The 25,677-nt window shown below is 46.5% G+C and overlaps 1 protein-coding gene across 1 annotated transcript in view; it reads left to right on the forward strand.

Annotated features, from left to right (window-relative positions):
- TRAP1 (TNF receptor associated protein 1) overlaps positions 1–25,677 on the forward strand; it is a 209,134-nt gene that overhangs the window by 182,229 nt on the left and 1,228 nt on the right. Inside the window, exon 17 of the mRNA XM_069210470.1 lies at positions 23,209–23,281. Coding sequence (XP_069066571.1) covers positions 23,209–23,281 — 73 coding nt within the window. The remainder of the gene's footprint in view (positions 1–23,208; positions 23,282–25,677) is intronic.

Raw genomic sequence — 25,677 nt, forward strand, 5'->3', positions numbered from 1 at the left:
CGGGTACTTACCTGCAAGCAGGCCGGAACCGGGGCACCCCCTTCTCTCCATTCTAGCCTATGTGTTTTGGGCACCACTTTGAACTCTGCACCTGACCGGCCCTGAGCTGCTGGTGTGGTGACTTTGGGGTTGCTCCGAACCCCCAACGGTGGGCTACCTTGGACCAAGAACTGAACCCTGTAAGTGTCCTACTTACCTGGTAAAACTAACAAAAACTTACCTCCCCCAGGAACTGTGAAAATTGCACTAAGTGTCCACTTTTAAAAACAGCTATTTGTCAATAACTTGAAAAGTATACATGCAATTTTGATGATTTGAAGTTCCTAAGGTACTTACCTGCAATACCTTTCGAATGAGATATTACATGTAGAATTTGAACCTGTGGTTCTTAAAATAAACTAAGAAAAGATATTTTTCTATATAAAAACCTATTGGCTGGATTTGTCTCTGAGTGTGTGTACCTCATTTATTGTCTTGTGTATGTACAACAAATGCTTAACACTACTCCTTGGATAAGCCTACTGCTCGACCACACTACCACAAAATAGAGCATTAGTATTATCTATTTTTACCACTATTTTACCTCTAAGGGGAACCCTTGGACTCTGTGCATGCTATTCCTTACTTTGAAATAGCACATACAGAGCCAACTTCCTACATTGGTGGATCAGCGGTGGGGTACAAGACTTTGCATTTGCTGGACTACTCAGCCAATACCTGATCACACGACAAATTCCAAAATTGTCATTAGAAATTGATTTTTTGCAATTTGAAAAGTTTTCTAAATTCTTAAAAGACCTGCTAGGGCCTTGTGTTAGATCCTGTTTAGCATTTCTTTTAGAGTTTAAAAGTTTGTAAAAGTTTGAATTAGATTCTAGAACCAGTTGTAGATTCTTAAAAAGTATTCCAACTTTTAGAAGCAAAATGTCTAGCACAGATGTGACTGTGGTGGAACTCGACACCACACCTTACCTCCATCTTAAGATGAGGGAGCTAAGGTCACTCTGTAAAATAAAGAAAATAACAATGGGCCCCAAACCTACCAAAATACAGCTCCAGGAGCTTTTGGCAGAGTTTGAACAGGCCAACCCCTCTGAGGGTGGCAACTCAGAGGAAGAGGATAGTGACTTGGAGGAAAATTCCCCCCTACCAGTCCTATCTAGGGAGAACAGGGTCCCTCAAACCCTGACTCCAAAAATAATAGTCAGAGATGCTGGTTCCCTCACAGGAGAGACCAACACCTCTGAAATCACTGAGGATAACTCCAGTGAAGATGACCCCCTGTTAGCCAGGATGGTCAAAAGATTGGCTTTGGAAAAGCAGCTCCTAGCCATAGAAAGGGAAAGAAAAGAGATGGGCCTAGGTCCCATCAATGGTGGCAGCAACTTAAATAGGGTCAGAGATTCTCCTGACATCCTAAAAATCCCCAAAGGGATTGTAACAAAATATGAAGATGGTGATGACATCACCAAATGGTTCACAGCTTTTGAGAGGGCTTGTGTAACCAGAAAAGTAAACAGATCTCACTGGGGTGCTCTCCTTTGGGAAATGTTCACTGGAAAGTGTAGGGATAGACTCCTCACACTCTCTGGAAAAGATGCAGAATCTTATGACCTCATGAAGGGTACCCTGATTGAGGGCTTTGGATTCTCCACTGAGGAGTATAGAATTAGATTCAGGGGGGCTCAAAAATCCTCGAGCCAGACCTGGGTTGATTTTGTAGACTACTCAGTAAAAACACTAGATGGTTGGTTAACTGGAAATGAAGTGTGTGACTATGTTGGGCTTTATAATTTGTTTATGAAAGAACACATTTTAAGTAACTGCTTCAATGAAAAGTTGCATCAGTATCTGGTAGACCTAGGTCCAATTTCTCCCCAAGAATTGGGAAAGAAGGCAGACCACTGGGTCAAGACTAGGGTAACCAAAACTTCCACTGGGGGTGACCAAAAGAAAGGGGTTACAAAAACTCCCCAGGAGAAAGTGGGTGACACTAGAAACAAAGAAAAAGAGTCCTCTGTAGGCCCCCAAAAACCAGAACAGGTGGGTGGGCCCCAAGACACAACCCAAAACAAAGGTGGGTACCAGGGTAAGAACTGGGATGCCACTAAGGCATGGTGCCACAACTGTAAACAGTCTGGGCACCACACCAAGGACACTTCTTGTCCCAAAAACAAACCCCAGAACAAAATTCCAGGGGTAACCAGTGTAGCCATGGGAGATGACTCCTCAGATGAGGAGGTCTTCATAGCCTTCAACTGGAAACAGGGCCCAACAGGTGAGTTGGAGATTCCAGAGGGAAGTAGACACTTCCACCACCTACTGGTGAATGGAATCCCAACCACTGCCCTGAGAGACACTTGTGCCAGTCACACTATTGTGCATGACAGGCTGGTGCTCTCAAACCAGTACATCCCAGGTGAGACTGCCAGGGTAAGAGTTAGCCTAGACAGGGTCACTAAGAGGCCTGTGGCTTTAGTGCCCATAGAAGTGGGTGGCACTCTTAGCTGGAGAAGGGTAGTAGTCAGTACAGACCTCCCCCTTGATTGTCTCCTTGGAAATGACTACCCAGAGGTTAGTCAGAGCCCAAGAGAGAAACTGGTCCCGTGCCAGTCCTCTCCCAAGGATTCTGGAAGTCCTGCCTCTGCAGTAAATGCAAGCAGGCCCCAGAAGAAGAAGAAAAGAAAACAGAGTAGGAAGGGTGGACAACCTTTAGCCAAGGTTACAGCAAGCCAAGGAGATTTTGCTCCAGTAGGGGAGAACTCCAAAAATGGCCCTGATAAAGTCCAACCTGACCCACAAGAAGTCCTGGCTAGTCAGGCAACTGTTAAACCTGAGTGGGTGGCTCCTCAGCTAACAGAAGAAAGAGTGGAAGAAGGGTGTTTACTACAAGATGTGGTAACCCCCCACTCTAATACAGCAGACAGGCAACCTGAACCCAAAGAAGCCTGTAACTTAGCCCCTTCCCTTTTAGGTGAAGAGCTAAAGGTGTGGTTCTGGGCACTGACAGCTGTCAGTGGCCTCTGCTGGGTGTTAGCCTTTATGGCTGCACTATCCTTAGCATGGTGGTCTGACCCCATGCCAAATAGCAAGTTAGGCCCCCTGACCCTATTGGTCATGGTGGGGTTACTCCAGCTCTGGGTAACCTCTCTGGGTAAGCTAGGGGTAACCCTGGCCAAGATAAGGTTAGCAGAGGTGGATACCTCTAAGACCAAAATAGAAAGAATGGGTGGAGACATTGAAGAGGCAGACAAGAGGCAATTCAGACTAGGTCCTATCACTGTGGAAGTAGGTCAGTTCCCCAAAGGGAATGACCTGAACAGAAGGATGTAAGGCAGAGTAGGCCCTGCAACTAACCAGCCTATTTCTCCTACTCTTCCTCGCCTGACAGACTAGGAAGACTCTCCCAGCTTGGGCTGAGTCTCCTGGCCTGTGGGCTGGGGGGGGCTTGTGTAAAGAAATGGCTCCCTGTTGCAGTTACCCCCCACTTTTTGCCTGATACTGATGCTGACTTGACTGAGAAGAGTGCTGGGACCCTGCTAACCAGGCCCCAGCACCAGTGTTCCTTCACCTAAAATGTACCATTGTATCCACAATTGGCACACCCTGGCATTCAGATAAGTCCCTTGTAACTGGTACTTCTAGTACCAAGGGCCCTGATGCCAAGGAAGGTCTCTAAGGGCTGCAGCATGTCTTATGCCACCCTAGAGACCCCTCACTCAGCACAGACACACTGCTTACAAGCCTGTGTGTGCTGGTGAGAACAACATGAGTAAGTCGACATGGCACTCCCCTCAGGGTGCCATGCCAGCCTCTCACTGCCTATGCAGTATAGGTAAGACACCCCTCTAGCAGGCCTTACAGCCCTAAGGCAGGGTGCACTATACCATAGGTGAGGGTACCAGTGCATGAGCACTGTGCTCCTACAGTGTCTAAGCAAAACCTTAGACATTGTAAGTGCAGGGTAGCCATAAGAGTATATGGTCTGGGAGTCTGTTTTACACGAACTCCACAGCACCATAATGGCTACACTGAAAACTGGGAAGTTTGGTATCAAACTTCTCAGCACAATAAATGCACACTGATGCCAGTGTACATTTTATTGTAAAATACACCACAGAGGGCACCTTAGAGGTGCCCCCTGAAACTTAACCGACTATCTGTGTAGGCTGACTAGTTTTAGCAGCCTGCCACAAACCGAGACATGTTGCTGGCCCCATGGTGAGAGTGCCTTTGTCACTCTGAGGCCAGTAACAAAGCCTGCACTGGGTGGAGATGCTAACACCTCCCCCAGGCAGGAATTGTCACACCTGGCGGTGAGCCTCAAAGGCTCACCTCCTTTGTGCCAACCCAGCAGGACACTCCAGCTAGTGGAGTTGCCCGCCCCCTCCGGCCAGGCCCCACTTTTGGCGGCAAGGCCGGAGAAAATAATGAGAATAACAAGGAGGAGTCACTGGCCAGTCAGGACAGCCCCTAAGGTGTCCTGAGCTGAGGTGACTCTAACTTTTAGAAATCCTCCATCTTGCAGATGGAGGATTCCCCCAATAGGGTTAGGATTGTGACCCCCTCCCCTTGGGAGGAGGCACAAAGAGGGCGTACCCACCCTCAGGGCTAGTAGCCATTGGCTACTAACCCCCCAGACCTAAACACGCCCTTAAATTTAGTATTTAAGGGCTACCCTGAACCCTAGAAAATTAGATTCCTGCAACTACAAGAAGAAGGACTGCCTAGCTGAAAACCCCTGCAGCGGAAGACCAGAAGACGACAACTGCCTTGGCTCCAGAAACTCACCGGCCTGTCTCCTGCCTTCCAAAGATCCTGCTCCAGCGACGCCTTCCAAAGGGACCAGCGACCTCGACATCCTCTGAGGACTGCCCCTGCTTCGAAAAGACAAGAAACTCCCGAGGACAGCGGACCTGCTCCAAGAAAAGCTGCAACTTTGTTTCCAGCAGCTTTAAAGAACCCTGCAAGCTCCCCGCAAGAAGCGTGAGACTTGCAACACTGCACCCGGCGACCCCGACTCGGCTGGTGGCGATCCAACACCTCAGGAGGGACCCCAGGACTACTCTGATACTGTGAGTACCAAAACCTGTCCCCCCTGAGCCCCCACAGCGCCGCCTGCAGAGGGAATCCCGAGGCTTCCCCTGACCGCGACTCTTTGAACCTAAAGTCCCGACGCCTGGGAGAGACCCTGCACCCGCAGCCCCCAGGACCTGAAGGACCGGACTTTCACTGGAGAAGTGACCCCCAGGAGTCCCTCTCCCTTGCCCAAGTGGAGGTTTCCCCGAGGAATCCCCCCCTTGCCTGCCTGCAGCGCTGAAGAGATCCCGAGATCTCTCATAGACTAACATTGAAAACCCGACGCTTGTTTCTACACTGCACCCGGCCGCCCCCGCGCTGCTGAGGGTGAAATTTCTGTGTGGACTTGTGTCCCCCCCGGTGCCCTACAAAACCCCCCTGGTCTGCCCTCCGAAGACGCGGGTACTTACCTGCAAGCAGGCCGGAACCGGGGCACCCCCTTCTCTCCATTCTAGCCTATGTGTTTTGGGCACCACTTTGAACTCTGCACCTGACCGGCCCTGAGCTGCTGGTGTGGTGACTTTGGGGTTGCTCCGAACCCCCAACGGTGGGCTACCTTGGACCAAGAACTGAACCCTGTAAGTGTCCTACTTACCTGGTAAAACTAACAAAAACTTACCTCCCCCAGGAACTGTGAAAATTGCACTAAGTGTCCACTTTTAAAAACAGCTATTTGTCAATAACTTGAAAAGTATACATGCAATTTTGATGATTTGAAGTTCCTAAGGTACTTACCTGCAATACCTTTCGAATGAGATATTACATGTAGAATTTGAACCTGTGGTTCTTAAAATAAACTAAGAAAAGATATTTTTCTATATAAAAACCTATTGGCTGGATTTGTCTCTGAGTGTGTGTACCTCATTTATTGTCTTGTGTATGTACAACAAATGCTTAAGACTACTCCTTGGATAAGCCTACTGCTCGACCACACTACCACAAAATAGAGCATTAGTATTATCTATTTTTACCACTATTTTACCTCTAAGGGGAACCCTTGGACTCTGTGCATGCTATTCCTTACTTTGAAATAGCACATACAGAGCCAACTTCCTACATTTGGTATCAAACTTCTCAGCACAATAAATGCACACTGATGCCAGTGTACATTTTATTGTAAACTACACCCCAGAGGGCACCTTAGAGGTGCCCCCTGAAACTGTATCCGACTATTTGTGTAGGCTGACTGGTTCCAGCAGCCTGCCACACTAGAGACATGTTGCTGGCCACATGGGGAGAGTGCCTTTGTCACTCTGTGGCCAGTAACAAAGCCTGCACTGGGTGGAGATGCTATCACCTCCCCCAGGCAGGAGCTGTAACACCTCTCGGTGAGCCTCAAAGGCTCACCCCCTTTGTTCCAGCACCGCAGGACACTCCAGCTAGTGGAGTTGCCCGCCCCCTCCGGCCACGGCTCCACTTTTGGTGGCAAGGCCGGAGGAAATAATGAGAATAACAAGGAGGAGTCACTGGCCAGTCAGGACAGCCCCTAAGGTGTCCTGAGCTGAAGTGACTCTAACTTTTAGAAATCCTCCATCTGGCAGATGGAGGATTCCCCCAATAGGGATAGGAATGTGACCCCCTCCCCTTGGGAGGAGGCACAAAGAGGGTGTACCCACCCTCAGGGCTAGTAGCCATTGGCTACTAACCCCCCAGACCTAAACACGCCCTTAAATTTAGTATTTAAGGGCTCCCCTGAACCTAAGAATTTAGATTCCTGCAACTTACCAGAAGAAGAAGACTGCTGAGCTGAAAGACCCCAGCAGAAGAAGAAAAGAAGACACCAACTGCTTTGGCCCCAGTCCTACCGGCCTGTCTCCTGCCTTCTAAAGAAACCTGCTCCAGCGACGCTTTCCCCAGGACCAGTGACCTCTGAATCCTCAGAGGACTGCCCTGCTTCCAAAGGAACAAGAAACTCCCGAGAACAGCGGCCCTGTTCACCAAAGACTGCAACTTTGTTTCAGAGGAGCAGATTTAAAGACCCCTGCAATCCCCGCAAGAAGCGTGAGACTTGCAACACTGCACCCGGCGACCCCGACTCGACTGGTGGAGAAACAACGCTACAGGGAGGACCCTCCGGCGACTCCAAGACTGTGAGTAACCAAAGTTGTCCCCCCTGAGCCCCCACAGCGACGCCTGCAGAGGGAATCCCGAGGCTCCCCCTGACCGCGACTGCCTGACTCCAAAATCCCGACGCCTGGAGGAGACACTGCACCCGCAGCCCCCAGGACCTGAAGGATCGGAACTCCAGTGCAGGAGTGACCCCCAGGAGGCCTTCTCCCTTGCCCAGGTGGTGGCTACCCGAGGAGCCCCCCCCTTGCCTGCCTGCACCGCTGAAGAGACCCCTTGGTCTCCCATTGAAAATCACTACAAACCTGACGCGTGTTTGCACACTGCACCCGGCCGCCCCCGTGCTGCTGAGGGTGTACTTTTTGTGCTGACTTGTTTCCCCCCCGGTGCCCTACAAAACCACCCTGGTCTGCCCTCCGAAGACGCGGGTACTTACCTGCTGGCAGATTGGAACCGGGGCACCCCCTTCTCCATTGAAGCCTATGCGTTTTGGGCACCACTTTGAACTCTGCACCTGACCGGCCCTGAGCTGCTGGTGTGGTAACTTTGGGGTTGCTCTGAACCCCCAACGGTGGGCTACCTTGGACCAAAATCTGAACCCCGTAGGTGGTTTACTTACCTGCAAAAACTAACAATACGTTACCTCCCCCAGGAACTGTGAAAATTGCGTGTGTCCACTTTTAAAACAGCTATTTGTGTTTTATGTGAAAAGTATACATGCTATTGTGATTATTCAAAGTTCCTAAAGTACTTACCTGCAATAACTTTCAAATGAGATATTACATGTAGAATTTGAACCTGTGGTTCTTAAAATAAACTAAGAAAATATATTTTTCTATACAAAAACCTATTGGCTTGGAATTGTCTCTGAGTGTGTGTTTTCTCATTTATTGCCTGAGCGTATGTACAACAAATGCTTAACACTACTCCTTTGATAAGCCTACTGCTCGACCACACTACCACAAAATAGAGCATTAGTATTATCTCTTTTTGCCACGATCTTACCTCTAAGGGAACCCTTGGAATCTGTGCATGCTATTCCTTACTTTGAAATAGCACATACAGAGCCAACTTCCTACAATAGGCTTCAACAAAAATAGAGCTTACTACGATTGAACAAAAATAAATGCAGGTGGAAAACAGTAAATATTCTATAGAAGACTATGACAATTTATCTTAAAGCATAGCGGAAGGTTTGGATTTAATAAAAATTAAAATAAACTGTGAGGTTTGAAATACCATAAATTTAATAACGAAAGAGAGGTTAGAATTGCCTCCTAATCAGAAAGCAAACTCCACACACTGGATATGAGCCAGAAGGCTAAAAGGGCAGCACAGTCCTCTGTCAACTGTAAAAAGGTGTCTTAGTCATTTGCTTGTGGGATGTATGTTTTCTCTCTGTTTTTGATCTATTTCTACTTTTTGACTTTTGCATACCCTTTTTATTCACGAGCCCGCTGGCTTACATCAACTACCCATGTATAGTTAACTCTTTTCTTTTATTTTGCCAAGTCTTCTTCTGTCACTTAGCACAAGTTTTGTTTTGTTTTTGCTCGTGGCTGCGGTTCTCAAAAGATGACTGTTATTTTTTTCAAAATATTGCAAAGCAGCATTGTTTCTTTCTTATATGTAATTTCCAAAATGTGGCTTTAACACATAATCCTTACACCCCAATGTACCAGGCTCCCATTCAATCCAACTCACTCCAATCCAAACCAGTCCACCGCACAACAACCCACCCCACTCAATCCAGTTTACCGCAGGCCAGTCCAATCCAACCCACTCCAAACCAAACCACTCACCCAAATCCACTTCAAGCCATCACACCCCAATCCTCCCAACCCAGTCCACTCCAATTTACCCAAACAAGCTGCACCACTCCAATAAAAAAAAATCGGCTCCAATCTGCCACACTCCAATACAAAATAATCTGCCCTCTCCAAACCAAAAAACTGCCCCACTCCAGTCTATCACACACCAATCCGAAACAGTCTGTCCCACTGCAATCTGCCCCACTCTAATCCAAAATAATCTGCCCTACTTTAATACAGAACAGTCCACCCCACTCGAGTCTAAATCAGTCAGCTCCACTCCTATCTAAATCAATCTGCCCCACTCCAGTCCATAACAATCTGCCCCACTCCAGTCCATAACAATCTGCCCCACTCCAATCTAAATCAATCTGCTGCACTCCAATCTAAAACAGTCTTCCCCAACCCAGTCCAAAACATTCTGCCCAAACCCAGTCCAAAACTATCTGCCCCATTCCAATCCCAAACAATTTGGTCCAGTCTTCTCCGCTCCAATCCCAAACAATCTGTCCCACCCCAATCTAAAACAATCTCCCGCTCTCCAAACCAAAACAATCTACCTCACTCCAGTCCAAAATAATATGCCCTACTCTAATCTACCCCATATCAATTCCAAAAAAAGCTGCCCACTCCAATCTGTCCAACTCTAGTCCAAAACAATTTCCCTCACCCTATTCAAAACAGCGTGCCCCACTCCAATCCAAAACAACGTGCCCCACTCCAATCCAAAACAACCCACCTCACTCTAATCTGCCCCCTTCTAATCCAAAACAAGCTCCTCTACTGCAGTCTGCCCCTCTCCAGTTCAAAACAATCTTCCCTACTCTAATCTGCCCCACAACAATTCTAATAAAATCTACCCCACTCCAGTCTGTCACACTCTAATCCAAAACAATGTGCCTGACTCCAATCTGCCCCACTCCAGTCTGACCATACCAATCCAAAACAATCTTCTCCACTCCGATCTAAAACAATCTGCCCCCTCCAAACTGAAAAAAACCTGCCCCACTGCAGTCTACCCCACTCCATTCTGCCTGACTCTACAACTCCAATTCAGAACACTCTGCCCCACTCCAGTCTGCCCCACTCAGTCCAAAACCATCTGCCCACTCCAATCCAGAACAACCTACCCACTACGGTCTACCACACTGCAATCCAAAACCATCTGCCCCACTCCAGTCTGCCCTCTCAATCCAACACAATCTGCCCCACTCCAATCCACCTCACCCCAATCCGATCCATTCCACACACTGCAATTCACCCCACTCCAGTCCTGTCCAATTCACCACAATCCAGCCCACTACATTCCACTCTATCCCAATCCAATCCACCCCACTCCACTGTACCCCAATCCACCCACTCCAGTCCACTCCACTTCAATCCACCATACTCCAGTCCATCCCAATCCAATCTACCACACTAAATCCAATCCACCCACTCAATCCAACCCACCTCACTGTAATCCAGCCAGTTCTATTCCACCCCACTCAAATCCATCCATACCTAACCCACTCTAGTCCACCCCACTCCAATTCAATCCACTCCACCCCACTCCACTCCAACCCACCTCACTACTATCTAGTCTACTCCATTCCATGCTACTCTACCTCAATCCAATCCACCCTACCCCAGTCCAATCCACCCCACTCCAGTCCAACCCATCCAGCCCACCCCACCCCAATCCAATCCACCCCACTCTATTCCACCCCTCCCTGGTCCAATCCACCCCACTCTAATCAAGTTACTGTTTTAGGGCATGACAAGAATAGTTGGCTAAAATGTATTCCAAACCATTGTTTGTCACCTGAATTATATGCTGCGCTACAGTTTATCTTATGTTAAGCATGGTCTTATCATTGAAAATCTGGAATGACAGAAGGGGGACATGTGGAGAAGATCTGAAGTTTCCAAGAAATTCATCATAATAACTTCATTGGTAGATGCTCCTTATAACAAGGTGACTGTGAAATAGTAACATCCTGTAAGATGTTGGGTAACAATCAAATGGTATACATTTTTGAATTAATTATATGAATAAAGCTTAAAATAACAGTGGTTGTTAAGAGTGAACACAGCACACGCACTGTTTCTGCCTCCTTCTTTGTCTGCGGTTAGTTTTCCTAATGTTCTTCCATTACGACATGATAATAAAACTAGCATATCCTGGTATATTAACAGTCCGCAAATATTCCCACTGGTCCCGCACTAACTGCATATTATCTTATTTCTTGACATGAGGGTTTTCTAAATTGGGTTTTCCTGAAATAGCATTGTTCCGGGCGAAGGGCTTTTCCATTCAGTATGTCATAATGTGATACTGTAGGTAGCTGACTATCTGTGTAGTGTACCAATGTAAGGGGGACACTGCAGATAGTCCAAGCAACCCTTATTCGTTTACAGGGGTTAAAAGTAATAATCCCAAATGCTCTCTTTTGTTGTTGTTTGTTGTTGTAGAAGTTTAGGCTCATAGGTGGGTAATGCTAAGCATTTGTTTAACACACTCAGTCAATAAATGAGACACACACTCAAGAAAACTTGAGACCAGTGTTCAGAAAAATATATACTTTTTTATAATGTCTCAACACCAGAAAAACTTCAAAGAAGGTAAGTACTGTGCAGTGTATCAACTTTTGCAAGTGAGTAATGGTTTTACTCAAATGCGCTTTTACACAGTAAAGACTCTTTGGATAAAGTACAGTTATTACATAGGGATCTTTGCAAACAGTTCTCAGGGGTCCCCTGTAGTTGTAGGGTGCTAGGGGAGCAAGTACACTAAAACTACCAGCAGTACAGTTTTACCTGCCCTAGAGCGTCTGGGTGCAGTGGTGCTGGTTGAATCGGTTGAATCGGGTGCCTTGGCCACTGCACGGTTGGCAATGAGGGGAGCCACCTGGAATAGACTGCAGAGAAGGACCTGGGAAAGTCTGGGAACTCCAACCGGGGGCTCGGTTGGTTGGGGTCCTGGGACCGTTTTGTGGTGGACCTGGGCCGTGTAGCTCGGGGGCAGCAGGCTTTGGTCTTCGGGTGCTCCTGCGTCAAGGCTCCCATGGATCTCGGGTTGGACCTGCAAGCAGGGGACAAAACAAGGCTGCTGAACCACTCTTGGTGATGTCCTCTGCGTTGCTGACATCCCCCCACACCTGGTCCTGTGTTTCGGCACTGGGACCGGATTGGACTACACAAGCGTTGGTTGCTGCAAGTGGTCTGGTACACCGGGTATTGGTACAGAACAGCTCCGGTGAGTCTTGGTGCCTTCTCACTTGGTGGGGAGAATATCCGACCTCCTGGAGCATTGTGACCTCCTCCTGGGTGGCTACTGCATCAGTGGACCCGGGGATCAGCAGAATGGTGAGCCAGACATTGTGGTTGGTGTCTGCAGGGTGCAGGGAAGTGGCTCCTCCACCTAAAAGGAGATGCTGACGGCTTGGTGAAATGCTGGAGGCCTTCCAAGGCTTTTGGAGGAGTCACAGATGCAAGACGGGTCGGGTTATCGCGATTGTTGGGACAGGAGCAGGTAGGCAGGGTTTTGCTCTAAAAGTCCACCAACAGTCCGCAGTTCTCACTCCTTCAGCTCTTCTTGGTCCTCCTTCTTGTGCCAGACGAATCTGTTCTTCTGGTGTTAGGGGTCCACCTAAATATTCAATTTAGTGGTGTTTAAGGTAGTGTAGGGAAGTAGCCAATGGGCTACTTACTGATGGGGTGACTACACCCCCTATATGACCACTTCCTGTGGGGAGTGGGCATAATCCTGTCCCAGAGTTCCTAGTTCCACCAGAAACAAGATGGTGGAACCCTTCTTTTGTGGACCACATCAGGCTGCTCACCTTAGGGGTGTGACTAGCCTAGTAGTGCACCACGCCTACCTGCATAGCCAATTTCCCGCCTGTCCTGCCAAATGGGCCTCAGGGCAGGAAGTGGCAACTCCCCAGTCTGGGGGAAACTGGGGTCGCATATCAAAGGAGGCAGGGACTTTGAAGTCCCTGGCCTTGGTATGCAGATTTACTAGCCATCCTGCTGCAGGAAGTGGTAACACCTTCCTCCGGAGCCGGCATTGTTTCTGACCTCTGAGAAGCATGAGCTGTCACCTCCAGGGGTCAGAAATATGTGTGTGGTGGAAGGCTCGTCTATACCAGTCAACCTGCACACTACAAGACTAGTAGGTTTCAGAAGGTACCTCCAAGGTGCCCTCTGGGTGCATGTCATAATAAATGCAAGACTTGTATTCGTCTGGATTTATTAAGACGAGGTACTTGATACAAAACACCATAGGTTTCAGTGATGCCATTATGTAGCTGGGTTACTGGTAATGACGAGCCTTCAGTGCATACCTTAAGATGGCTTACCTGTTCAATTGCAACATCTAGTAATGGAAGTAGATTATACAGGTGCATATCTGCTCATGCAGATATCTCCACACACAAAGCATAATGCACCCTGCCTTAGGGCTCCAAGGCCTTCTATAGTAGGGGTGACTTAAAGATAATTTGCAGTGAGTGGGGCATGGCACACAATGAGTGTCCCATGTTGTGTTTTCTCTCATGGCTTGCACCATGACACAAAGTCTGCAATGACAGGCTGTGTGCTGGAGTTAGGGGGAGTCCCTTAGGGTGACACAATGCATGCTGCAGCCCTTAGAAGATCCTCTCTATTACCCAGGTCCTATGTACCAAGGGTACCATTTACTAGGGACTAGAGTGTGTGCCAGTGTGCAATTGACCTTGTTTTAGGGAAAGAGCACTGGCACTGGGGACCTGTTTAGCAGGACCCAGTGCACCTCAGTCGAAAATCCTCAGTATCACAATACAAGTGTGCAAAAAAAGGGGGTAGACATGTTTCTACACATACATAATATAATCTGTGTCTATCAGCAGTATCATGAGTTACCAAACAGAACAAATCTGGTCTGTCCTAAGGTGGTAGATAATGAATTTACGTCTGACAGCTTTCCTAACTGTCCAAGTTGGTTTTAGCTGTACAACGAGTTGTGCTCAAGGATACATAAGTGCTTGATTAGCTTCCCCCACAGCCTAATATCTAATTCATGATTCGTTTTTGAGAACGCAATTAGGTTCTCAGTAGAAAGAATGGAATTCCAAGAATTCACTGCACATTTTCCAGCCTTCAGAGTCCAAATCTTAAGGGAACACCCAGCCACAGGATGCAAGATCTTGTCATGCTGTACCCTTAATGGAAATAAATATGATGTGTACATACAGATGCTTAGCCCTATTTGGATAGGGATGCAAGTTGTTCTTTGTTGCATTTGTGAAATCCTGTTTTCAGCATTCTTCTCTGAAGGTATATACCTGACCGTAATTCAAAATTATCACATTCACCTCTACATATTACATTTTTATCATAATGAAGATTGAAAAGTTTTATAGAGCATGTGATGTCCAAGGGTGTCTTAGTGCTACAGTCTGCTAGAAACAGAAGCAATAACACTGAGGCACAACTTTATATAAGATGTTATCTTCTGGGAAGTGAAAATAACCTGGTCTTGAGAAGTTTACTGAAACTAAGCAGGTTAGCCTGAGCTCTAAGATGTGCCGGGAGGTTGTTCCAGAGGTGGTAAGTGATATGGACAAAGGTTCTGCCGTCCCAAGTCATTTTCTTGATTTTAGTCACCTTAATGGTTCTAGAGGTGGCAGAACACAGATTTCTCCTGGGGAATGTACCAGGAGAAACTCCTCTTTAAATAATCAGGGCCTCTACTATGCAGAGCCTTGTCCGCCAAACATAGTGCCTTGAAGGCTACTCTATCTATAACAGGAAGCCAATGAAGCTCCACCAAAACCTTTGCAACTGACTCAAACTTAGGGACCCTCCTAAGGAGTCAGGCTGCAGCATTCTGCTGAATTTGCAGTCTCTTTAATGCTTGTTGTTAAATGCCTAAATATAAGGCATTACAATAGTCCACCCTGGCCAGTACCAGCGCTGTGACCACTGACCTCTGTAGCTCGTATCGTAGAAAGGGAAGAACCTTCCTAAGAGTATGCAGTAGAAAAAAAAAGAAGGTGAGCTTATTTATCTGGGCATTAAAAGAAAGACTGGAATCAAAGATTACCCCTAAGTTCCTAACAGAGGATAATGTAGTAGTCTGGGAGCCCAGGGTTTGAGGCCACAATGACTGATCGCCGAAAGTGGTGTCCATGCTTGTAAAGAAATGGCTCCCTGTTGCAGTTATCCCCCACTTTTTGCCTTATACTGATGCTGACTTGACTGAGAAGTGTGCTGGGACCCTGCTGACCAGGCCCCAGCACCATTGTTCTTTCACCTAAAATGTACCATTGTTTCCACAATTGGCACAACCCTGGCACCTAGGTAAGTCCCTTGTAACTGGTACCCCTGGTACCAAGGGCCCTGATACCAGGGAAGGTCTCTAAGGGCGGCAGCATGTCTTATGCCACCCTAGGGGCCCCTCACTCAGCACAGACACACTACTTACCAGCTTGTGTGTGCTGGTGGGGAGAAAATGACTAAGTCGACATGGCACTCCCCTCAGGGTGCCATGCCAACGTCACACTGCCTATGGCATAGGTAAGTCACCCCTCTAACAGGCCTTACAGCCCTAAGGCAGGGTGCACTATACCACAGGTGAGGGCATAGGTGCATGAGCACTATGCCCCTACAGTGTCTAATCAAAACCTTAGACATTGTAAGTGCAGGGTAGCCATAAGAGTATATGGGCTGGGAGTCTGTCAAAAACGAACTCCACAGCTCCATAATGGCTACACTGAATACTGGGAAGTTTGGTATCAAACTTCTCAGAATAATAAACCCACACTGATGCCAGTTTTGGATTTATTAAAAAATGCACACAGAGGGCATCTTAGAGATGCCCCCTGTATTTTACCCAATTGTTCAGTGCAGGACTGACTGGTCTGTGCCAGCCTGCTGCTCAGAGACGAGTTTCTGACCCCATGTGGTGAGGGCCTTTGTGCTCTCTGAGGACCGAAACAAAAGCCTGCTCTGGGTGGAGGTGCTTCACACCTCCCCCCTGCAGGAACTGTAACACCTAGCAGTGAGCCTCAAAGGCTCAGGCTTCGTGTTACAATGCCCCAGGGCACTCCAGCTAGTGGAGATGCCCGCCCCCTGGACCCAGCCCCCACTTTTGGCGGCAAGTCCAGGAGAGATAATGAGAAAAACAAGGAGGAGTCACTGGCCAGTCAGGACAGCCCCTAAGGTGTCCTGAGCTGACTCTGACTTTTAGAAATCCTCCATCTTGCAGATGGAGGATTCCCCCAATAGGGATAGGAATGTGACCCCCTCCCCTTGGGAGGAGGCACAAAGAGGGTGTACCCACCCTCAGGGCTAGTAGCCATTGGCTACTAACCCCCCAGACCCAAACACGCCCTTAAATTTAGTATTTAAGGGCTCCCCTGAACCTAAGAATTTAGATTCCTGCAACTTACCAGAAGAAGAAGACTGCTGAGCTGAAAGACCCCCGCAGAAGAAGAAAAGAAGACACCAACTGCTTTGGCCCCAGTCCTACCGGCCTGTCTCCTGCCTTCAGAAGAAAACTGCTCCAGCGACGCTTTCCCCAGGACCAGCGACCTCTGAATCCTCAGAGGACTGCCCTGCTTCCAAAAGACCAAGAAACTCCTGAGGACAGCGGCCCTGTTCAACAAAGACTGCAACTTTGTTTCCAGAGGAGCAGATTTAAAGACCCCTGCAATCCCCGCAAGAAGCGTGAGACTTGCAACACTGCACCCGGCGACCCCGACTCGACTGGTGGAGAAACAACGCTACAGGGAGGACCCCCCGGCGACTCCAAGACTGTGAGTAACCAAAGTTGTCCCCCCTGAGCCCCCACAGCGACGCCTGCAGAGGGAATCCCGAGGCTCCCCCTGACCGCGACTGCCTGACTCTGAAATCCCGACGCCTGGTAAAGACCCAGGACCTGAAGGATCGGAACTCCAGTGCAGGAGTGACCCCCAGGAGACCCTCTCCGTTGCCCAGGTGGTGGCTACCCCGAGGAGCCCCCCACCCCTTGCCTGCCTGCAGCACTGAAGAGACCCCTTGGTCTCCCATTGAAACCTATTGAAAACCTGACGCGTGTTTGCACACTGCAGCCGGCCGCCCCCGTGCTGCTGAGGGTGTACTTTCTGTGCTGTTCTGTGTCTCCCCCCCCCCGGTGCCCTATAAAACCCCCCTGGTCTGCCCTCCGAAGACGCGGGTACTTACCTGCTGGCAGACTGGAACCGGGGCACCCCCTTCTCCATTGAAGCCTATGCGATTTGGGCACCACTTTGACCTCTGCACCTGACCGGCCCTGAGCTGCTGGTGTGGTAACTTTGGGGTTGCTCTGAACCCCCAACGGTGGGGTACCTTGGACCCCAATTTGAACCCCGTAGGTGGTTTACTTACCTGCAAGAACTAACAATAACTTATCTCCCCCAGGAACTGTGAAAATTGCACTGTGTCCACTTTTACAAATAGCTATATGTGTTTTATGTGAAAAGTATATATGCTATTGTGATTATTCAAAGTTCCTAAAGTACTTACCTGCAATACCTTTCAAATGAGATATTACATGTAGAATTTGAACCTGTGGTTCTTAAAATAAACTAAGAAAATATATTTTTCTATACAAAAACCTATTGGCTTGGAATTGTCTCTGAGTGTGTGTTTCTCATTTATTGCCTGTGTGTATGTACAACAAATGCTTAACACTACTCCTTTGATAAGCCTACTGCTCGACCACACTACCACAAAATAGAGCATTAGTATTATCTCTTTTTGCCACTATCTTACCTCTAAGGGGAACCCTTGGACTCTGTGCATACTATTCCTTACTTTGAAATAGTGCATACAGAGCCAACTTCCTACAATGCTGAAAAGAAGGACCTTGGTTTTATCCTAGTTGAGCTTATTTTTGTTCATCCACTCAACCACTGTAGTCACACAGCAGTTAAAACTTAGTGCCTTTTCTGTTACATTGCTAGCAATTGACGCCACAATTTGAGTGGCATCTGTGTAAGCAACTGCTGAAAAAACAAATGTATGGATTAGCCTAGTCAGGGGAGCTTACATATACATGAAAGAGCGTATGGCTCAGTGATGAACCTTCAGAAACGCAACACAGCAATGTAAAGGGCTTAGACACAAACTGCTGATTGTTTCCTGCCAGAAAGAAAGGAACATAAAAGCGTTAAAGCTGAGCCTCCAATACCAATCTCAGCAAGGCGATCAAGTAGAACAGAAAGGCACCCTCGCAAAGGTTGCCGACAGATCCAATAGAATCATCACAGCCTTTCCCCCGTTATCCAGGATGCTCCTCAGTTGCCATCACCAGAGCCGATTCCGTGCTGTGGTATGCTCTGAAGCTGAATTGTGCAAAATCCAGGACCTCATTGGCCTCCACAAATTCAGACAAGACAGAGTTTATGTGCTTCTCAAGTATTTTTGCTGCGAATGGGAGGCGAGATATGGGCCAATGGTTCTTTGCCGCATTTGCAGCCAAAGCCGGCTTCATCAATAGCGGGGGGATGGAGGCCTTTTTCCATTCCTGAGCAAAATGTCCTGAGTTAATAATGGTATTCAGGAGAATGGTTAATGGTGGGGCTGCTGTTCTCTGCTATGTCTTATATGATTTTTGGCGGGCAAGTATCAGATGGTTGTCCCAATTTGATTTGCCTAATAAGATCTACTACTCCTTCTGTGGTGAAGGGTGGGGGGCAGAATTGCAAAAAATGTCCTCTTTGAAGCTGACCCATTAGCTCCCAGATCCAGGCTTGTGGCCCTGGTGCTGAGGTTCAGTCGTCTATGTATTTCCTCCACTTTGTTTCTAAAACAATACGCTAGATTATCACAGCATGATTGACTAGGGGGCAGCGTACTGCTGGTAGCTGGATTAGGGAGAACCTGCACAGTTTTAAACAGTTCTCTCGTAGAATTGATGACAGAATGAATCATCTCTGAGAAATACTTAGTTTATTCCTTCATAATCAGCTTTCCGTATTCCTTGCTCTTTCTATTGTATTTAATCTTTTCTACTGAGAGATCATTTTTTCTCCATATTTTCTTCTACCTTTGGCATGTTTGTTTAAATTCTCTAAATTCTGATGAGAACCTTGGGACTGAGGGACTGCTTCTGTATCTTTTAACACTTTTAGGGGGTGCCAATTTAGAGGCTGCTGCCCTAATCTACTCAGCATAATTATCCACTGCATCTGTGTTGTTAGTGGCTTGGGGCAGGGATCTATCTAACTGGTTAATCAATTTGTCTGTATTTATTTTATTCCTGGCTTGGACCTTCTTGCCTTGCAAAGTTTTGATAACAACCAAGGAAGTAGATGAGATTTACACTAAAATCCACAGCCATATGTTCTGTCCAGGTGATGGGAACAATAGCTCCCAGATGAAGATCACCGGATAGCTGTTGCTTTTGGTAGAAAAAGCTTTGAGTTGGAAAAGGTCAAATTTCGTGCCCAGGTAGGTTTTCTCGCTGGTCGGATACTTTTGGCATTTTCACTCTGTAAAGATTTCTATGCTCACACTTAGCCTGCAGCAGGATTCTGAGCTCCAAAAAAAGACGATCTCCGATAGTAAGTTTCACAAGGCTGGATACCTTCTTTCTCAGGCCCACTGAATTAAATTGCGGTCATGGAAAAGCTTCAAGCAGACGAAACCTGTTTCTTCAGCCCAGCAAAGTTGCACCTTGGCTGTATCGGCTCTGGTGGTTGGTTGCAGTCCTCCTGCAGCTGGTTGTTCCACAGCTTTTCCAGAAATTTAGGAGTAGTCCAGATAGACACAGCCAAGAGTCCCTTGACCTCAGGAAAAGCATTCAGAGGTTAGGGCTCACTCCAGCAGAGCCAACCAGCAGGGTTCAGTTCACGTCCAGTTGCAACTGGTCTGGTGGGCAATTCAGGAAAAAAGTCTCATGCAGCTCGTTGTGCCTCACAGGAGTTCAGCCAACTGACCCTTGGAGCCAACTTCTTTGTCCTGGATACAAGTGAGAGCAGGTGCAGCCCATCAGGTCTCCTCACGGTTTCCAGACGGTAGCTGTAGACCTCTTTCTGTTCTTCCACAGGTCCATAAATTGTTCTGAATGGTGTGCCGCATTTATGGTTAGTTCTAGCTAGTCGGTGGGGGTGCTGGCTCCTCCCTAATCAATGGGATTAACTTTCCAATGGATAACATTATTCACTTTTCCAACAGTTGCCCTTTGCCCCCCTTTGCCCCCCTTTGCACCTTACTCCCAAAATGGAAAAACCCTTGCTAACCTACGGGGGAGGAGGAGTGCTCCGGGAAATGTGTAGTCACTCAAAACTGTTCAGGGGGTAGGTTTCCTCCCACTGGGTTTGGAGCTAGCCTTGTTTTGTGAACAATTGTTCGCCTTTTCCAGGTCTCATTTTACATTTACTTGTGAAAGGCCAAGCCAATTACAAGTTAATTAAGTTTCTGGGTCCACCATAACTGGGTTTCCTACAAAAGGAAGAAAACTCCTACCCACAACCAGCCATTGCGTGGGCTTTAGTTGCAGTTTTCACACCACATTAAGGTCAAGCACTGCCTGGGCAGCTGCTGTCAGGCTAATGCAAATCAGCATCCAGGAGCTTCAGGCAGGAAAAAGTAAGTTACCTTTCCTAAATATTAAAACAACAAAAATCTAACTTCACCATTGAATTGTATTTTAATTAATATTAAAAAATAAGGGTTGAATTATTTTTCCAAGTGGTCCAAAGGCTAAAATAGCAGAGTTATTATTTTGATCTATACTCTAGTTTCTCCTTATAGGACAGACTTCCATAGTGAAAATAGCTTTTGGGGTCTTTTCACAGCAGGGACATGGTAATGTTACATTTATACATGTCTCTTAAATACTGTGCACCCTATGGGCAACTAGGCCTTTATTAGGATGGCTTGAAATGATTTCCAATGGAGGGTTTTTTCCTGTTAAAAGTGTTATTTTGACATTTCGCGCTACAGGTTTGAAGTGCAGCAGTTAAACCATAATGGTAGGCCCGAAGCCTTGATTACCCTGTCACACTAGTGGAGGGCACAAAATGTGTTGCAGTACACATGAGATTTAAATTCCCTACCAAGTATGTAGTTTCTACATTGTATGCTTTGGCCTCATAGGAGAGTTAAATATGCTAATCAGGGATTAGCAAATTTCTACAAGTTTTAGGTGTCGGAACACATACATTGGCCACCGGACAGCAGTACCCAAGTGTGTGGACTTTCAAAACTAGCAGTTAAATTCAGCAATAAAAAGGGTGGGGGTGACCGTGCCAAAAAGGGGTGTTTTCTCACTAAGGAATATTAGAGTTACATTAGGGAACTTTTCTAGACTATTAAAAGAAAATGGGGTGTACCGGAGTGGAAATGATCAATCCTGAAATCCAACATCTCCTATATGGCCCCAAAAGTGAAACCACCAATGCTCTCATAATAGAAAGATGTAGAACGATCAGGGTGACATGCTCATCCTTTGTGTTAACTATGGCCACTTGTGTATAAGAATTTAGCTGTGAGAATGACCACATTTATTCATGTCTGAGACAAGAGAGGTTTGTTTATTCGCTGTTGCCTAAAGAAGCCCATGGCATCTTCATCATTTTAAACCTTTTGTGTATGTATTCAGCCAGTGGACACAATGCTGATCTTTTATGAGTCATGCTAACTTCAAATTGGGGTATGTAGATTGTCTAATTTCTCAGTGATGACTACTTATGGCATCCTTTCAATGTCCCTATTCTACAAAATATGTTATCAACATGGTTGCACGTCGCATTGACTATTACTATGATTAATTTTCTAACTTTCCTAGTGGTCATGCCTTCTTTTGGTGGGGGCATTCGTTTTTTTATATCACCTTCATACTATTGCATCTGCTATGTTTCCTCAGCTACCACAGGAAATTAACTGTAAGAATTAAAGGACTGAAAAGGGAGGTCTGCCTTACGTGGTGAGCCAAGCTTAAGAAACTTGCCACAAAAAGAAGACTTGTTTCTGTGCATTGAGCTACATGAAAACTACAGTGGAAGGGAAGCAGAACAGAATCTTGAAAAGAGGGATAGCTAGCTAACGATTATGGGCCTCATTATGACCTTGGCGGACGGCAGTAAGCTGGCGGTAACACCGCCAGCTATTATGACCGTGGCGCAATAGCCACGGCCATACCGCCGGCCCATCCACTATACTGCCAGGCTTCTGCCTGGCAGTCATAATCCCCAGGGCAGCGGTGCAAGCACCGCTGCCCTGGGGATTATGAGTCCCTGACCGCCAGCCAGGCCACGGCGGTAAACACTGCCATGGAAAGGCTGGCGGTAAGGGGGACTTGGGGTGCCCCTGCACTACCCGTGCACTTGGCATGGGCCGTGCAGGGGCCCCCAGGCAAAGCCCCGTCGCGCATTTGCAGTGAAATGCACAACGGGTGCTATTGCACCAGCTGCACATCAGCATTGCTGTCGGCTCTATTACGAGCCGGCAGCAATGTTGATGTGACTTTTCCGCTGGGCCAGCAGACGGTAACACTGTTACCGTCCGCTGGCCCAGCGGAAAAGTCGTAATAAGGAGCCAGAAATACCACCAGTACTGGCAGTATTCTGGCTTCCGCAGCCTGGGCGGTCTTTTGAAAAGACCGCTGAGGTTGTAATGAGGGCCTATGTGTTCAACAGCTTTAAAGATGGAAGGGAAGCAAAGGAACAGAGTGGATCTGGGTTGAGAAATTATGTTCAAGAACAGGGAGGATGGTGGCTTGTTTAAATCAACTATAAAAGATAATTAAAAGGGATCATGGGGACATTAGTAGAATTGACTTTAGGGCGCAAGCAAGGAAGTTGGTTTGAGAGAATAGAGAAATAGATGAGATCCGGGAGTGAGTAATACAGTCCAGAAGGAGGAGAACAAGGTTACGGGAAGAATAAGAAGACCATGTGCTAGCCTAGAGTTTAGATGTAAAGAATGTTGCAGGTCAAATAAAGTATAGATTTCAGGCATTGGAGTGAGGCTGTGGGAAAAATCAAGCAGGATATTACACCCATCAGACTAGTTTTTTTTTTTTTTTTTAATCGAAACTGTAAATCTACAAATACCAACGCTAGGTATAGACTTTTGCAATAAAATACATACAGCATATAGAAGCTTATGGTGAGGCAAAATGCCGGATAACAATCAAATAAGAGATTACATTTAAAAAATAAGCGTAATTAATTTAATGATGCTTCACTTAAAAGTGGCACACAAATGTAGAAAGTCATGATGTTTTACAACTCTCTCATTCCATATTGCTGTGTTTTAGGCACCCCCTGATAAAGAAACTGGGACAGCTGCGGGACAGTGAGCCGGACTTGGCACAGCTTCTGCTCGAGCAGGTATACTTGGCATCTTTGTGGTGAAAAGGCATGTGAGCGTAAGAGTTGGAGGAAGAGTGAAAAGAGTAGCTATGAGATACACTTGTTTCATTGTTCTGGAGCCCTCTTAGTGCAGCAGGGACATGTGCTTGAATCTCAATGCTGCCCCATGAGACTTAACAACCCAAACACATGTACGGGTGTTTGTTTTCTTTTCTTGGCAACGTTTGGGATTGCTATTGAATGGTTATGATGGATTAAAGGCATTATCACGGCATGCTTTTCCCTTACAAAGAATGAATAGTGAAAAACAACAGCAAGTGGCAGTCCAAGACTGCCCTGCAACTTCAGAACTGATAGCACAAGACAGGCTGCTTATATAGCTTTCATAGCACACAGGGACATTCAGAAAAACAAGGTTCATGAACAGCAAAAGTAGTTATTTGTTTCCGTACATAAAGAAAGTGTGTGTCGTCCATGCGGCCTAACTCGTCCACTAACAATGCAGATGCTGAAAATATCAACGCAAAGTTTCCAGGCAAACAAAACAAAGTCCAACATGCCTATTACTGTTGCATGGTTTCACACACAGACTAGCTACACCAATGATAGGGAAAGTGCGGCCCTCCTGACCTTTACATGCGGCCCCATTTGAACAGCAGCACTAGGCTGTTTTTTATTTTACAAAGCACTAACATTCGTACATATATTAAATAAACAGCACGCATTTATTTACAGGTGAACTGAAGTGTAAAAAAAAAACAAGCATTTGCAATATAATAGATCTTGCATTTGCTTGAGTTAGAGCTACAGGCATTGTAAATGCATAACTGAACTTTTCTTGCAACATAAATTGGTGTCTTGGAAGTTGGGACTGGGCTGTGATTATGGCACAGCAGTGGTCATGCCACTGCCTCTCTTTACAACAGGGCTTTAGCTATTTCCAGATCTCTGATTGTGAGAGGGTTTCAGTAGGTCAGCACTCCATTTATCCACTGCTGTTTCTCACCTCGGTCTCTGAGAGATGCGAAGATCGTTTGCTGGAAATCATGCAGCTCCCACAGTGAACACACTCGTTACACAGACCCAGTGGCCACAGCGATCAACTGAGCTGGGTGGACACCATGCACAGGCATTTGGAAAGACTTGTCAATCTAAAACGGCATCCTCCTAAATTTGTAGCCATCTGAATGCAGGGGAACACCCCATGTTGATTTAATCAACGGAAATGATCTTTTCCATGTTGCATTTATAGTGTGAAAAGTATGAAGCAGCCCACATCCTTCAGTTGAAAAAAGTTTAAAAAATATAAAATGTTTAAATGCACTTTCAATAGAATAGATGTCCAGACAGTGATTTTTAAATGCAAAGAAGGGCGACAGATTCGAATAAATGCTCATCCTAAAAAGGGAGTACAGTGAGCAGAACCAGGAAAGGCTGTCTGTTTGTTTTCTGCCAGGAACTGCATTTCTGGGTGCAAATACAGCCCTGTACATGTTTCTGTTTTAAAATGCAGACCCCTTCCCTTTTGTGTAAAAGTAAACATGTGCGGTCACACGGACTCTGTTAGCGTAAAGACACAAATCAAAGTAAATTAAAAGATGAAATAAAATAAGCAAGAAAAATAGGAAACCACTCTGTAGAAGTTAGTAACTGCTTTTTTAGATAAAGTGTAAAGTGCACGTTCGCGCAGGAAGGACGGCATCAATGAAGGGAAGGAGCGAGGACACAAAAAATGGCCCACAATAAGGCTCAATGAGTGAAGTCCTCTGGGAGGAGGGGCCATCATATGCTGTAACAGGAGGAAGCGTGATGTAGTGTGATGGCCAACAAAAATGTTCTCTTAGTTAAAGCTCCCAGGAAGGGAACTTAGCTCGCAAAGGAGGGACATTTAGCACAATGCACCAGTATAAGTGAAGCATTTAAGACCAGCACAGCAAAGAATGAATGGCAAGAGTGGGTGTGGTTAAAAGCCCATATTGAATATGTCTTGCAGACAGTGCTGCGTGCTGCCAAGTGTGACCTAAAAAGACGCACAAAAAGTTTCCTGCACCAGTTAACTTTAAGAGCACCTTCATTTTTAAAGCCATGTTGCAAAAGACTTGTAAAAATATGATAAGCTCCCTTTAAAGTAAAAAAAAAAAAAAGACATGCAAAAGTGTTTCACCATAGTTCATCAGATGTAAATCAGTGCATTGGGAAGTATTTTTTTTTTTAAGTGACCGTTTTCAAACATTAATTTAGAAGCATTCATTAGCATCAATGCGTCCCTCAGTCACATCGCAGACCGACATTTTTGGCCCCTCAGAACATGTTTGAGTGCCCATGACCTAGACCTATACTGGCTATAGATTGGTACCTCCATAATTAAGTTTACTTCATTAAAATAGTGGTTTGGAATGAGTATTAGAAGCTCA

The sequence above is a fragment of the Pleurodeles waltl genome, chromosome 10 (assembly GCF_031143425.1).
Source record: "Pleurodeles waltl isolate 20211129_DDA chromosome 10, aPleWal1.hap1.20221129, whole genome shotgun sequence".
NCBI classification, from domain to species: Eukaryota; Metazoa; Chordata; class Amphibia; order Caudata; family Salamandridae; genus Pleurodeles; species Pleurodeles waltl.